Genomic DNA, 15,243 nt, shown 5'->3' on the forward strand with positions numbered 1-15,243 from the left:
GGCACTTCTGACTTTCCTCTATAATAGGGATAGGCAACCTGTGGCACTCCAGCTGCTGTGGAACTAGACATTCCAGCATGCTCTGCCACCATTTTTCTGCTAGGGCATGCTAAAACTGTTGCAGGACATGCTGGGATGTGCAGTTTATTGTATGTCATATACAGGGCCTGTTCTAGACATTGTGGAGCTCAGGGCGAAAGTTCACCGTTGCGCCCCCCCCCCCCCCCAAAAAAAAAAAATAAAAACCCCCAAAAAACTTTTTTTAGATGGCGTTCCTCTGCACGCGCTGAAAGCGGAAAGGGGGCGTGTCCTTGCGGAACACCCCCAATTCATCACACTGTGGGGCGTGCCCAGCACTTACGAAGGTGCTGTGCTTCCCCCAAGCTCTCCCCTCGTGGCGAATAATTGCCATGTGGCAGTAATGCCCTTTATAACACATTATGCCACACGCAGTAATGCCCTGTATAACACATTATGCCACACGCAGTAATGCCCTTTATAACACATTATGCCACACGCAGTAATGCCCTGTATAACACATTGTGCCACACGCAGTAATGCCCTGTATAACACATTATGCCACACGCAGTAATGCCCTGTATAACACATTATGCCACACGCAGTAATGCCCTTTATAACACATTATGCCACACGCAGTAATGGCCTTTATAACACATTATGCCACACGCAGTAATGGCCTTTATAACACATTATGCTACACGCAGTAATGGCCTTTATAACACATTATGCTACACGCAGTAATGGCCTTTATAACACATTATGCTACACGCAGTAATGGCCTTTATAACACATTATGCCACACGCAGTAATGCCCTGTATAACACATTATGCCACACACAGTAATGCCCTGTATAACACATTATGCCACACGCAGTAGTGCCCTGTATAACACATTATGCCACACGCAGTAGTGCCCTTTATAACACATTATGCCACACGAAGTAATGACCTTTATAACACATTATGCCACACGCAGTAATGCCCTTTATAATACATTGTGCCACACGCAGAAATTCCCTGTATAATACAGTATCCCCAATTCAAATAACGCCACACATTAGTCCCTTATTCATGTTATGACACACAGTGGTACCCCTTTTACACAATGCCCAAAATAGTGCCCCTTATACACAATGCCCATACTAGTAGTGCCCCTAATACAATGCCCACAGTAGTGGTGTCCCTCATAAAATGCTCACAGCAGTGGTGCCCCTTACACAATGGCACCGGTAATGGTGTCCCCCATGCAGTGCCCTGATTAGTAGTGCCTGCAGTGGTAATGCCCCCAGTGCTAATGCCCCCAATAGTAGTGCCCACAGTAGTAATGCCCCCCCTATAGTAGTGCCCACAGTTGTAATGCCCCCTATAGTAGTGCCTCCAGTAGTAATGCCCCCTATATTAATGCCCCCCTATAGCCATGCCCCCAGTAGTAATGCCACCCTATAGCCATGCCCCCGGAGTAATGCCCCCTATAGCCATGCCCCCAGTAGTAATGCCCCCCTATAGCCATGCCCCCATGCCTCCCTTCTGAGAAAAAAAAAATACAATTAAAATACAAAACACAATACTTACCTTAGGCCCTGCTCCTGCGTCCGCTGCCGTCCGGTCCGGCTGCGGCTCCACCACGGTTACAATTACCGCAGCTGTAGGCACTGCTGCGCATGTGCTGATTTTACGGATGTAACACCGCATGCACAGCACTCATTATCAGCTGCGGTAAGGTAGAGAGAGAGGGAAAAGTATCTATTTCCCGAAAAGCTGTCATCGCAAAAATGACAGCTATTCGGAATAGATAGTTATGGGGAGGAGGAATGATGAATTCCTCCGGTAATTGGGTAGAACTCCATGCGAGTTCTAAACCTAATTACCTCCAGAGCGTTTTTAGTTATTATGAATAGGCCCCTAAGTCTCCTACTGGGGTCTGTAAAAGAACTTTGAAAATCAGTGCAATCAAACCTAGGGGTGTATCATGTGTTTAGGTAACTAGTTTTTAGCACTACTTATTATTTTTTGTTAACAGAGACATTTAATAATGGCTTAATTTGCTTCATTGTCAAGTTTTAGCTCTTAATGTTGCCATCTGAGATTTTAATATTAATATTTAATATTGGAGAAACCTGTAACTGCGCCCTTGGTAAGTATTTACACATGATATGTGTTTTTTTTGTTTTTTTTCGCTTAGTTGTCACAAGCTTAACCTTGAAGGAGAAGAACCAGCCCCGACCGGGGATTCCCAGGTTTACTGCTCAGTCTGTTACTCTTAGTTAGTACGGTATCCTCTATACGTGCCATTGACATTCCTTATGAGTGATGAATTCTTATTGCATTTCTCAACAAGTGGAACGCGCTAAATCTCATGAGGCATTCTTCAAATATGGGTATGTGCTGGATCTGATCTGTGCCATGTTATCATACTGTGATGGCTCTACAATAAGACATTAGAAGCTTAAGAAGAGGCATGAGCTGGTGAAGCAGTGTCAGTCACACAGGGGGCAATTCAATTCGGAGCGCGGATGATAGCGCCGAGAGGGAGCTATTCAATTCAGCATGCTGTTAGGGCGTCTAAATGTTTTCTTCTCGCACCCTCCTGAGGGAGCAAGGAGAAATCCGATTAAGTGCCGGCCGCGCAGCTGTTTTCCGGCTTAACGCGGAGCTAACAGCCTCGCGGCCGGCACTTTAGTCAGAGAGTGCCGAATCTCCGAACTAAACACCCAGTTTAAGTCGCGAGAACCAACATTCTCCGACTTAACCGGCAGCTATCAGACTAAACAGCACAAGGAATTTAATGGCTTCGGGACCAACTTCCCGGCACTATTCAACTCTCGCTGAATTGAATCAACCCCACGGTGAGTTGGCTTTCCCTAAGAAGGGCTATTGATGAACTTTCCTACACCCACGGACTCCCGGAGGAGTAAGTCACCCTCCCGCTCAATTCTTAGAGAAATGGGCAGGACGGGGGTAAATTGAACCATCTTGTCATTGCCGTATCTTCACTAATACACTAATTTGCTATTCGTGCCATGTCCTCTGGCCCCGCCCCTCCCATAATGATTTGCTTTATCTCCCCAGTTTGAGTTCCAGCAATGAGCTCAACTGACAGATTGCTGGCAAATTAAGTTTAAATCCAAATAGATAATTTGGTCCAGTGACGTATTTTAGCATAGACGCACCGTAGGGTTCATCCTCCCATCTCTGTAATTTAAGGACGTCGTCTGAAGGGAAAGATTTAAAAGTTGGAAAGTAAGTCCACAGAGGAGTCTCTGGGAAATATCACTTGTAGATAGGTTGTCTCAAATGTCCTCACCAGGATTCTGGGCCTGCTTCTGACCCGCTCGCGAGCGCTGGACGCTCGCAAGCGGGTCGATGGTGCCTAATTGCACATGCGCACAACGGAGGGAACTCCGTCGTGCGCATGCGCGAGACCCTGCGAGCGACGGGGAATCCATCGCTCGTGGTCTCGCACCAAAGGGGGCGTGCTGTCGATGGTGAGTGACAGCACGCCCCCTTTGGTGGGCGTGCTGGGGCGTGGCTGCCAGACGGAGGCGTTCCCATGGGAACGCCTACCGTCTGAGTCCGGCCCCACTGACATCAGTAGTGATGTCAGTGGGAGTGTTTTTGGCTCTGATAGAGCCAAAATCACTCCAGGGCTTGCTGCAGCGAGACCCTACCGCAGGGTTTCGTCGCAAGCCCGATGGTCGCGATGGTCTTGACCATCGCGACCATCATCATGGACGCTCGCTATAGCTTTGGGTGGTAACCCACAGCTATGCGAGCGTCCATGAGGCCGCTCCAAGTTGAGGGAGGAGGGCGCTGATTCAGAGCGAGCGCTCTGGTCAGAGCGTTCGGCTCTGAATCAGGCCCTCTGTTACAGAGAGACCGTAGTACAAAAGAACTCAAATTTAGGAATGTGAAAGAGAAGTTCCTTGTCCTTTAAAGTAACAGTCAAACTCTTCAATTTACAGATTTTTCCACGTACATCCCAATATTTAAAATTTGGGAACCGGAACATTGCCAAGAAAAGGACGCTTGATGCTGTGGATGTGAGTTACACATTGGGACGTCCTTAGCTCTAATCAAGCTCTATGATCTTCCCTCCAAAACTCCCCTTTATTGTTGTGCAAACAAGTGCAATGTGCGCTGGGCACCCTCCCAACAGGCCTGGTCATTGCACACCTTCCATCATGTAAGAGTTGATAGTCAAGCTGCTAATTGGAGCGTGGAATGTTGTTTAAACAAGTACCTGTATGACTAGCAACACCAGTGGGTACCTGGTCTAGCATTCGCTGCCAATTGTCACAAAAGGGCTTTGTTTTGTTTAATATGGAAAGCAGTTATTTCTACATTACAGTGTCGACAGTTAACCGGTCGAAACCATAAGGTCGAATGTCATAATGGGGCCTATTCCTCATCACTTAATTTTCACAAAAGCAAGTGAAATTGAGCATTTTCACCTGCAATTGTAAAAGTTAAGTTATCGGGTCATTCATCAAGAAGATAAAGCAGGAGATATCACAGGTCCTGTATCTCCTACTTACCTTCCTTTTGCGGAATGGCCCACTGTCCCCATACACTAGTATGGGAACCGAATTCATCAAGCTCTGAAAATATAATATTTTCGCAGCTTGACTGCGGGAGCACCTGCCATCTTCAGATGGCGAATGCTCCTGCTTCGGCATTGCAACACGCTCCTTGCCTATGGGATGGAGGTCCGGGTTGCAATGAGGGATCCTTTCGGATCCCTCCGCCCCTCCCCGGCTCCTTCCGCCGGATGTCAGGGCTCTTGTGCGATTGGGTGACCTATGAAGTGGCTTGCTGGGACAGCTGATATTATTATTATTATTACCAGTTATTTATATAGCGCTCACATATTCTGCAGCGCTTTACAGAGAATATTTGGCCATTCACATCAGTCCCTGCCCCAATGGAGCTTACAATCTATATTCCCTACCACATGCTCACACACATACACACTAGGGGTAATTTTGTTAGGAGCCAATTAACCTACCAGTATATTTTTGGAGTGTGGGAGGAAACCGGAGCACCTGGAGGAAACCCACGCAAACACAGGGAGAATATACAAACTCCACACAGTTAGGGCCGTAGTGGGTATCGAACCCACGACCTCGGTGCTGTGAGGCAGTAATGCTAACCATCACACCATCTGTGCTGGCCTCGCATCAGCTGATATCGCATCAGCTGTCACCGCGCCGGAGCAATGATGAATTGCTCCAGTAGCCACGGCGAGTCAGAATGTTAATTGACCCCGATAATTTACATCATGAATAGGCCCCAATGTCATGTGTGGTTGAAATGTTGACACCTCTAAAATGACGACACAGTCAAAATGTCGGCAAATGAAGTTTTAAGGTTAGGCTTAAAATTGGTTGTCAACATTATGCACCAATCAATATTTTGAAAATGTTGAAATTTTGGCCGCTGACACATCGTAGGGGTCAGCATTACAGTGTCTACATAATGACTGCCGACATAGTGATTCTCGGCAAAAAATAGCGGACCCATTAAATATAAATGATCTCAAAATAACTATACAAACTCCTCACAGCAGCAGGAATATGAGTTTCTGTCCAGGATAACACAATCAATAAATTAATTATTTTAAATATTGGTCCATGCTTAAATGTTGTGTAGAAGATGGGTAAGCTTTAAATCTAATAGCACAGATTCCAGTGGGATTTAAGAATGCATTCAATGTGCCACAAAAAAACGTAAACAAGTTTTGCTAAATAATGTAACGCAAGTAATATTGTCTGGGGTTTTTTTTTACATTTAAGAGGACTGATTATATCTGCTTATGATACCATCCAAAATGGCAGTTGCATTAGAAGAAAGTGCAAATATCTTACATTTTTACAATTCCAGTTGATTTTATGACCTGTGCATACTGTAGCTGGAAACTCTGCGATATCTGTGGAAAGTCCCAGGACTAGATTTGTCCCTGGGATAGTCTCACTTTGCCACTGCTGTCCATCCAGCAGAGTTCTGTATATTGGATGCCATTTTCACCACCTGCTTTTATTTTTGGGGTCTTTATAAATGTACTGTTTATTGACACAGATGCAAAAAGTTTATCCGTTAGGAGTCCAGATAGCAACAAAAAAGTACTAGAAAAAAAGCAAGGCCATTTGGAAATCGAGGCCGACAATAACTAAATACACCATCTCTGTAACCATAAGATTGCATGCAGGACAGCTCCTAAGAAAGAGGCAGCCTCTTTTTTAATCCAAGATGGCTAATGTGAAACTGCTGTATCAGAATATAGCCATTTCACATCAGCCATTTTGGTTTCAAAACGAGGCTGCCTTCTGAGATGTGGGGAGGAGACAAAAGCAGTGACCTGGTACCAGATTTTGGGGAGGGTTCTGTGGCACACCCTTTGTCCTGAGCCTGTGCACGTATATTTGTATAGGTATCGATAAAAGTGATCATGGTGTGCTTTGCCTAAGTACATGCTTCTAGTACAGTGGTTCTCAAACTCTATCCTCAGGACCCCAAACAATTCACATTTTCTAGGTCACTCAGCAGGAGCACAGGTGTATTCATTACTCATTTAGTGTTCACTCTAGGTCTGGCGCCGGGCAGGGCACATGACCTAGAAAGGGGCAGTTCTACAGGCGCTGCAGACGTGAAGACACCCCCCCTTTTTTTAATCATACTTGGGGGCGTGCCTTGCACTTACGGACATGCCGGGCTGCCTCCAATTTCTCCTGTCTCTGTGAATTCACTGGCGGTGCCACCGCTATTTTTTTCCCTCCCGCGGGACACTGCCATCGGAGCCCTTCCAGCACCCCCCAAAGTGCGTGCATACTTTTGAACATGCGCAGAAGGACGCCGGCATGCATGCGGTTGGTGGCGAGATGCATCGCGTCCCGAATGCTGTGTGTCATGCTTCCTGCCCTCTGTGAGGAGAGACCTGGAAAGCGTGAACTGGTTGGGGTCCTAAAGACTGAGTTTGAGAACCTGTGCTCTAATACTGTTCAGTCCACCATTGAACTCATTTTGACAGTGAATAATGGGCCCCATTTACAAACGAAGGGAAATACCAGCGGGAATTTTCGTTTAGTATCACTGTGATACAAACGAAAATTCCACTGGTATTTAGTAATACTTACCCTTCCGGCAAGGTCCCGCGAAGTCCAGCGGAATTCTCGTCCTGGACGAGGTCCTCTTCTGGGCTGCTGGCAGCCTAACGCTGCCAGCGACGGGGCTCCAGGGTCATGCGCATGCGCAACGGTCCGTCTGCGCATGTGCATGACACGGAGACCCGGCAGTGCCTGGAAGGCTTCGTTGAAGCCGGAAAGGCACTGCCGGGTCTCCATTGCCGGCAATGGGGCCCGCATCGCTCTCGCCATCTTTTAGATGGCGAGAGCGATGCTGTACAAACAGCGGTAATCTTAGATTACCGCTGTTTACTAAATACAGCAAGAAGGTATAACCGCTTTAGCGAGCGCTAAAGGGGTTATATTTCGTTTGTAAATGGGGCCCTTGATGATATGCTGTAGTCACTCGGTATTCACAAGTGTTTTTAGGCATGAGAGCTAGATTAGAGGCCTTTTAGTTTTCTATTACTTATTTTACAAGATGCAGTAAAGGCGTCAACCCAAAGAAATGAGCGTTTCTGCACGATGTATATTGTGCGCAAAGGGATTCACGTCGTATAATATGCTGTTCATTCCAGCACCCTGCACCTGTCACAGCACGTGCAGTTCCTCTTTTCTTGCCTGGGGTGTAACTTTCCGCTCTGGTGCTTCTAGCACACTCTGGTCTGTGTCTCAGCAGTTTGTTGCATCAACTGAGTGTGTTAGAAGCACCAGAGCAGAGAGTGACACCCCAGAGAGGAAAGAAGAACTGCATGTGCCATGACAGGTGCAGGGTGCTAGAATGAACACTATAAGACATTAGCTCACATTCTGGAGATCAAGGGCCAAATGTAATAGAGTGAGAGTTGAGAAAATGTGAGTTTAGCAGTAAGCTCTCCTACTTTTTAAACTCGGCCAATGTTATAGACTCAAGACTCAAAAAACTCTTGATTTTAAACTCTCATCCAGATGTTTTCCCATTTTGAAGATAACACTTGACCATTGTGAGTTTACTACTAAACTCTCACATTTTCTAAACTCTCACCCTATTACATTTGGCCCCAAATATTAAGTGTTGTCTATACTGAACACGTCATTGACCAGATACGTTGCATTGCCTGATGACCATTTGCAGTTCTTCACGGACTTCATGTACACCCACAGTGATGGAAAATTCCAGCAGGATAATGCACCGTGTCATCGGTCCCAAGTTTTGCAGAATTGGTTCGAGGAGCATCCTGAAGAGTTCCGATGACTTCTGTGACCACCACGTTTGCCCGACCTGAACTAATTCGAGCATCTATGGGACGTGGTGGTGAGGTCCATTCGCACCCAAGATCCAGCACCTACAACTATCGGGGAGCTGTGGGAGGCTATCCAGACAGCATGGGTCAACATCTCTCCAGTGGACTAACGTCCACTTGTGGAATCGAAGCCACATCGAGTTGCTGTCGGGCTAGAGGGGTTCCTACACGATACTAGGCACCTATCCCATGACTTTTGGCACATCAGTGAGTTTATGTGCTCTAGAGGTGTTTCAAACAGGTTTCCATCATCTTGTGCATTGCACAATGGTTTGGTGGGCGTGCTGCTAACACCAGGGCCACTGAACCTAAAATTCAAGTTGAAGTAGTTTGCAAAGTCATCTGTTCCCATTTACAAATACATGTGTAAAAGTTTCTGTATTGGTTAAACGCAATGTCTGACATTGCATTAACGTTTGTAATGTAGCTGAGAGCAAGATATAGCAGAGACTCCGAGAGCCTCACTGTCTGTCCTTATTCATGAAAGCTGGTTTCTATTGACAAAAAAATATATGTATGATGGTCTTTTCATGCTGTAGTGTCAGCAGCTAATCCGGGAGGATTTCTACAGCGGAACTTCCAGAGTAAGGGTTGTGGTTATCATTTCAGTCAATTACATTGGAAACGCCTACTACCGAAACGCCTACTACCAGCAGCCTCTCTATGACCTGAGCAGCGTGAAGTGGACAGGATAGTCGCTCTAAATCTTGATTCATCGGGATGCAGTCAGGAAGCCGACGGTCGAAATGCCAACCACTCGGCGCCAGGCATCCCTTCGATCGGGATGCCGGGCGCCGGTATCCCGGCGTAGATTAATTAACCCTCGCCGGGATTCTGTAGTGGAGATGCCGGTGGTCGACATAGCGACCGCCGGCATCATAAACGCATACCGTCTTCACTGCCTGCTGATGGTCCTTTCACTTCTCTGCATCCTGGAATGTTGGTACCCACTTTTGAAAGAAGATCGGTACATGAAACATAGAAAGCAACAACCAGCCTCAGCGTTAAATCAATAGCACCCTTTGTGAAGTCTCCCTCCCTGCAATAAGTCTCATCATTAAATGAATAGCATTTACAATTAATAAAATAAACGTATTTGTTCTGACCAGGCCAAACATAACCTTACAGGACAATCGTCAGCCGAACGCAGGCAGGTGACTGGTTCTGTGAGAGGGGCCAGCTGCCAGGAATAACACAGGAATTTGGGATTACTCCTTCAGTTCTAGGCAATTTAAAAAAAACAAAACTCCTATGGCTTGTGAACCTGGTTGTAGTTGGGGGTAGGTCTGGAAGCAACTTTTACAGTTGGATTGGGAACAATGCAAATATCTCGCAGAACAGGTCTGTGGAAGCTAGACTTGTACTCTTCATTTTGCTGCAATTCTGCCCTCACACATGGCAAACTGATGCAAAATACTCTGTTACCTTCCAGTTATACCTATTCAGCAACTGGATATCTGGTTGCCTTAAGTGACGCAAATAATCGCCGGCGCCCCACTGCTCTGACGCCTAAGTGTGTGACACAGGCTATTTTTTTTACTGTATTCTGATATTCACCTGCGCATGCGCGATGCAACAGAATATCGATGCTTTTCCTGACGATCATCGCCTGTTGTCAGTGTGCTGGTGCTCACTGCATCGATGCTCATTATCGATTCAGGACCTTCGATTGTCCAACCATTCAGCATTCAGAAATCGTTTACCAGCTTGTTCACTAGAGATGGCTAGTGAGTGAGTGTCTCAACACAATGACTCCAATCATTCAGATGTTCGAATGATTCGAGTCGCTCAACGTTTGGTGTTTCGAGACACCCACCTCCCTAGCCTCTCTGTCAGTGGGAGCCGCTACCTCTGGGGCTGGAGTGTGTGTGCACTGACTCTCCCGAGTCAGTGCAGAAATATGATCATCAGGTCGGATCAGCAGTGCAGGGCGCGGAGATGTCAGCGACTCACTCGGAGTTGCGCTGCTACTGCCGAGGCTCGGAGGGGTGCACTGACTCGGGAGAGTCAGTGCAGAAGCATCATCTCCAGTGCTGGACTGCGGGGGGCGAGGCTGTCGGCGACTTACTCAGTGTCGCTGGCACCCCTAATTGCTGCAGCTCTGTTGTATCTAAAGAGTCGTGTTGCGAGACACTCCACTGAGATGAGCCCTGTGGCTCAACTCGGTATGGGAGTCGCTCTGTCCATCCCTATTGTTCACAGAGCTGGATCCTATGAGGGAGGTGTTATTGCATAGTCCTGCCCCTCCTGCACTGTAATTGGTGGATTACTAGTGCCATCCACCAGTCAGTGTGCTACTGGGGCTGCACACTGCATGTCTTTGCCTGAAAAGCAGACAGAGGATGCTACCCAGCTACTGAAATGTGTCCAGCTGGGCAGCTCGGCCACCAGTCATTTGTATAGAGTGTGTGACCAGAAGAGGCTCCAGATAAGTGGCAGCCCAATGGTCCTCTTCCGCTGGATCTGCCAATGCATGCTCGCTAATGATATTCCCCAGGTGGTGATATAGGGCCAATTGCCAGAGTGAAAAGTGATAAGAAAGTGATATGGTGCCAGCCAATCAGCTCTCAACTGTCATCTCACAGGCTGTGTTTGAAAAATGACAGTTGGGAGCTGATTGGCCAGCACCTCATCACTTTCTTATCACTTTTCACTCTGTCTCCTAACATTGCTTAGTAAATAGACCTCTGTGTAGCCGTAATCTGAGTAATATGGCGGTAATGTATACTGAAAATTCTCATTAAGAAAGTAAAAGGCAGCAAGGTGGTCCCAGAATCGGTGAGTGACAATTCTGTTTTCTCTTCTCTTTTCTAGAGATGTTGTATTACCGTTGGATGTATGTGTAGCTGATTAATGGAAGGCAGAAGTCCCTATAGAATATATGATCCAGGTGGCACCGTCTCTGATCTTCTTTCTGTACCGGGGGAAAACATGGAAGGAATCCTGAGCTTGGGTAAATTAAGTAAACCAGGTCTGCAGATTATTGAAGCTGGTGTTGATGTAATTTGCTGAAGAAACAGGTGGATAAGAGGTTGAGAGCAGTTGCAGCATGCCAACATAGACGGAGCGCAGTCAGGGCTTGTTTGAGTAATTGTGAACTGAGGAAGACGCGCATGGAGACACATGTACGCCAGTGACGTGCGGTGAGATAAATGGCTGGGGAGGCACTGGCCAGTATCCGAGCCAGATTTACAGATACATATATGAACCCAAGGGTTCATGTGGGCATTATACAAAGGTGCAGCAGTATGTAGTCCTGGAAGTTTGGTGTGTTTTGATCAGAGATGTGCGGAAAAGTTAGACAGGGGAGGCAGAGCCTCACCTGCCGTACACTTTTTACTCCAGACTTTTGACTATAAAAATTATTAGAATAATTAAAATAAATATTTATAATTTCTTTACATTTTTCTTAGAATTTTTTTAGTCAAAACCCCTCAGTCTTTCTCTCCTGCCCTCTTTGTCCTGCCTGCCCCTCAGTCTTTTTCTCTCTTGCCCCTCTCTGTCCTTCCTGCCCCTCAGTCTCTTTCTCTCCTGCCCTGCCTGCCTCTCAGTCTCTCCTGCCCCTCTCTGTCCTGCCTACCCCTCATTCTCTCCCGCCCCTCTCTGTCCTGCCTACCCCTCATTCTCTTTCTCTTCTGCCCCTCATTGCCCCCCCAACCGTCCCATCTGTTTCCCGTTTACTTATTTTTAACTGACGGTGGCTACTGTGTTCGGGAACTTTATGTGTTTGCAGTAAATGCTGTGTGTATGACTTGTTGTATTTTCTTTTTTAAAGCTCAGTGTCAAGAACTGTGTTTGTAAGGTTCCAATGTGGGCGCACACCAACGTGATAATCTAGTTTTTATCAGCAGTCCATTTTATTATTTGGAAACCTTATCCTTCGCCTCTGCCTCAACTCCCAGCACAGGGTCAGATCAGTGGGGGGCCTGTGTGCAGCCTGTGTTCACCCCCCCTCCTCCCTCTCGCTAGCTGTACTCGCAGTACAGCACACGCACCGAGAAAATTATGATTTCTGTGGTGCACATACACAGATCTCCGGAGACATGACGTTGTGGCACTGCCGGAGAGGTAGGTATTCTGAATAGGTGCAGGGTGTGTGGTGTGTGCCCCAGTGGTGGATTGAGGAGGGGGGGGCGAGCGAAGAGATGGTGATGCCAATGCCCACAACACTTCTCTCCTTCCCGCTACTGTGTGCTGGGCTGGGTAGAGTGCCGCTATTCTGAATTTTTCAGTGTTGAGCGATTACTTTTGTACTGCGCATATGTATGAGTGTCTCTCTCTCTCTCTCCTTCGTCTCCCTCTCTCTGCTCTTTCTCTCTCCTTCTACCTTCTGATTTTGGCGGTGTTGAGCGATTACTGTTGTACTGTGCATATGTATGAGTCTCCCTCTCCCTCCCTTGCTCTGAGTGACTGAGAAGAGCAAAGGGGCTACAGGCTCCTGCACCTCCTTGGATTAAACCACTGTTCCCTGCTGTATTTCTCATCAAACTAAAAGGGCTACACCCAAATTGTAGGGCACAGCGCAAATATCTGCCTAGTGCTAAGGTACGGGTGTTAAATGTTGTGCATGCCCACAGCTGACACATACTGAGCTCGCTATAGCGGCCGCTTCTAACCAGGCGTGAAATGGGGTTGGCAGATATGGCCACCTACAGATAAATTAGATGAAGACCGATTCAAAATAAGTATCCCACACTAATTCCTAGACCAAGAAGATAGCTTGTGACTTTTGGTGACTGAACCACTTTATTTCATTAAGTGTCAGATGCGTCTTATAGCAGCAATGCTTAGTACAATAGTAGTATACAGTACACTCAGCGTCTTATTGCAGCAATGCTTAGTATAATGGTAGTATACAGTACACTCAGCGTCTTATAGCAGCAATGCTTAGTACAATAGTAGTATACAGTACACTCAGCGTCTTATAGCAGCAATGCTTAGTATAATAGTAGTATACAGTACACTCAGTAGCCAGTTTATTCGATACATCTACCCTTCCCTGTACCTGATTGCTCAGTCAGTATAAACCAGATAGCCGATAGGTACCAACATGTCACTGGAGGTCCAGGTGGGGAGCAATTACCCTTTTTTCAACATTGTGCCTGGGAGGGGACCCCAGACCACCCACTTCACTGGGGTATGAGGTAGCTAGATGCCAACAGGTTGTGAGCTTAAGGGGTTGACAGAATAGACAGCATATTTAATTGAGTTTGACTCTTGTATGGTACTTTGTACCGGCATGAGATGTATCAGAACCTGCAGCGCTACTGGGGATTTTTGTACACGCAAAATAGTCACTTAGGGGTATATTTACTACAGTGTGGGTTTTTAGAAGTGGAGTTGTTGCCCATAGCAACCAATCAGATTCTAGATATTCTAGAAGGTGCTTGATAAATAAGCAGAATGTGATTGGTTGCTATGGGCAACAACTTCACTTCTAAATACTCTGCACTTTAGTAAATATACCCCCTTACAATATGTGTCAAGAATGTGCCACTGATCCAAACAAATATACAGTTGTATCCTCATACGCCTATCCTCAATACGCCACGCGGAGTGAGAAGCCTGGTGTGAGTGAGCTGACAGGTCCCGTATGACTCTGCTTGCGTCTAGGATCATTTTCGTACGGAGATGCGTCTAAGACCCCCTCCCCCAGGGACTGCTCTGATTTTATGACACTTGTATATCAGTGTGTGACTCTTTATATAAATGAAACCCAATGGAACTTGGCGTGGAAAGAACTGTGGCTACTGCATCATACCACTTTAGTGTTCACTCCAGCTCCGGCGGCAGGCAGGGCGCCGGAGCTAGAGAGGGCACGTTTGTGCGCGCACCGGAGGGGTGTGTGTCCATTGAAAAGGGGGCGTGTCTATAAGACACTTCCCCTTTTCGTCACTCTTGGGGGTGTGCCCAGCACTTACGGACACGCCGGGCAGCCCTCAAGCGCTGCGGACATGGAGAATAGATGCCGGGCGCATGCGCCCGGCGTCTATTCTCCGGCGGTGACCGGGTCACCGCACATTTCTTCACCTGCGACCCGCGGGTGAAGACGGAGGGAGGGCGCCGCGACCCGCTAAAACAGCCTAGCGGGAACGCTACCACTTCCTATACAGATTATGGCTCATTCACACACAGATATCGATGTGTCACATAGTAAATTAATCAGTGCAATCTAGTGGTGCATCTTAGTCGCACAAGCAGAGTCGCACAGGACCTGGTGCCCTGAGAGGGGCTGTTTGGCGCGTATGCAGCAATAGTCGATAAGGCAGGTGATGTGGTCGAAAACAGGCCACTGGTAAAAGGGCTAACATAGGCTGAGACAACTAGTGCAGGGTAACCAATGAGCTAGTGTCAGTCCATCAGTGGCTAATTACAACAGTGATCTCAGAAAAAGCGTCTCAGAAATGGATAACTAGGGTTGATGTATCAAACAGTGTAAAGAGTGGCGAAGTTTCCCATAGCAACCAATCAGTTTTGAGGTAGCATTTATCAAGTACATTCTATAAAATTATAGATAGAAGCTGATTGGTTGCTATGGAGCAACTGGGAATTGAGATAAAGTGAATGGAGATATAGGGGTCTATTTACTAAGCAGTGTTGGGAGACAAAGTGATAAGGTTCCAGCCAATCAGCTCCCAACTGTCATCTCACAGGCTGTGTTTGAAAAATGACAGTTGGGAGCTGATTGGCTGACACCTTATCACTTTTCACTCTGTCTCCTGCTTAGTAAATAGACCCCTAAGTACCAGCCAATCAGCTCCTAACTGCCATGTCACAGGCTGTGTTTCAAAAATGACATGAGCTGGTTGGTTGGTACTTTG

General features: G+C 46.9%; 1 protein-coding gene across 7 annotated transcripts in view; it reads left to right on the forward strand.

Moving 5' to 3' along the window:
* TNIP1 (TNFAIP3 interacting protein 1) overlaps positions 1 to 15,243 on the forward strand; it is an 84,434-nt gene that overhangs the window by 16,701 nt on the left and 52,490 nt on the right. For 3 of the 7 annotated variants that reach the window (XM_088478238.1, XM_088478237.1, XM_088478240.1), the window contains exon 2: positions 11,237 to 11,393. The exons of 1 other annotated variant lie outside the window; for it this stretch is intronic. In XM_088478238.1, the coding sequence (XP_088334364.1) occupies positions 11,276 to 11,393 (118 nt within the window). In that variant the 5' untranslated portion in view covers positions 11,237 to 11,275. Of the gene's footprint in view, positions 1 to 2,363; positions 2,400 to 11,236; positions 11,394 to 15,243 lie in introns of those variants that run through there. 3 more of the 7 variants (XM_088478241.1, XM_088478242.1, XM_088478239.1) reach the window with 2 other exon arrangements.

This window comes from Taudactylus pleione, unplaced genomic scaffold, assembly GCF_031769625.1.
Source record: "Taudactylus pleione unplaced genomic scaffold, aTauple2 ptg000212l, whole genome shotgun sequence".
Classification (NCBI taxonomy): Eukaryota; Metazoa; Chordata; class Amphibia; order Anura; family Myobatrachidae; genus Taudactylus; species Taudactylus pleione.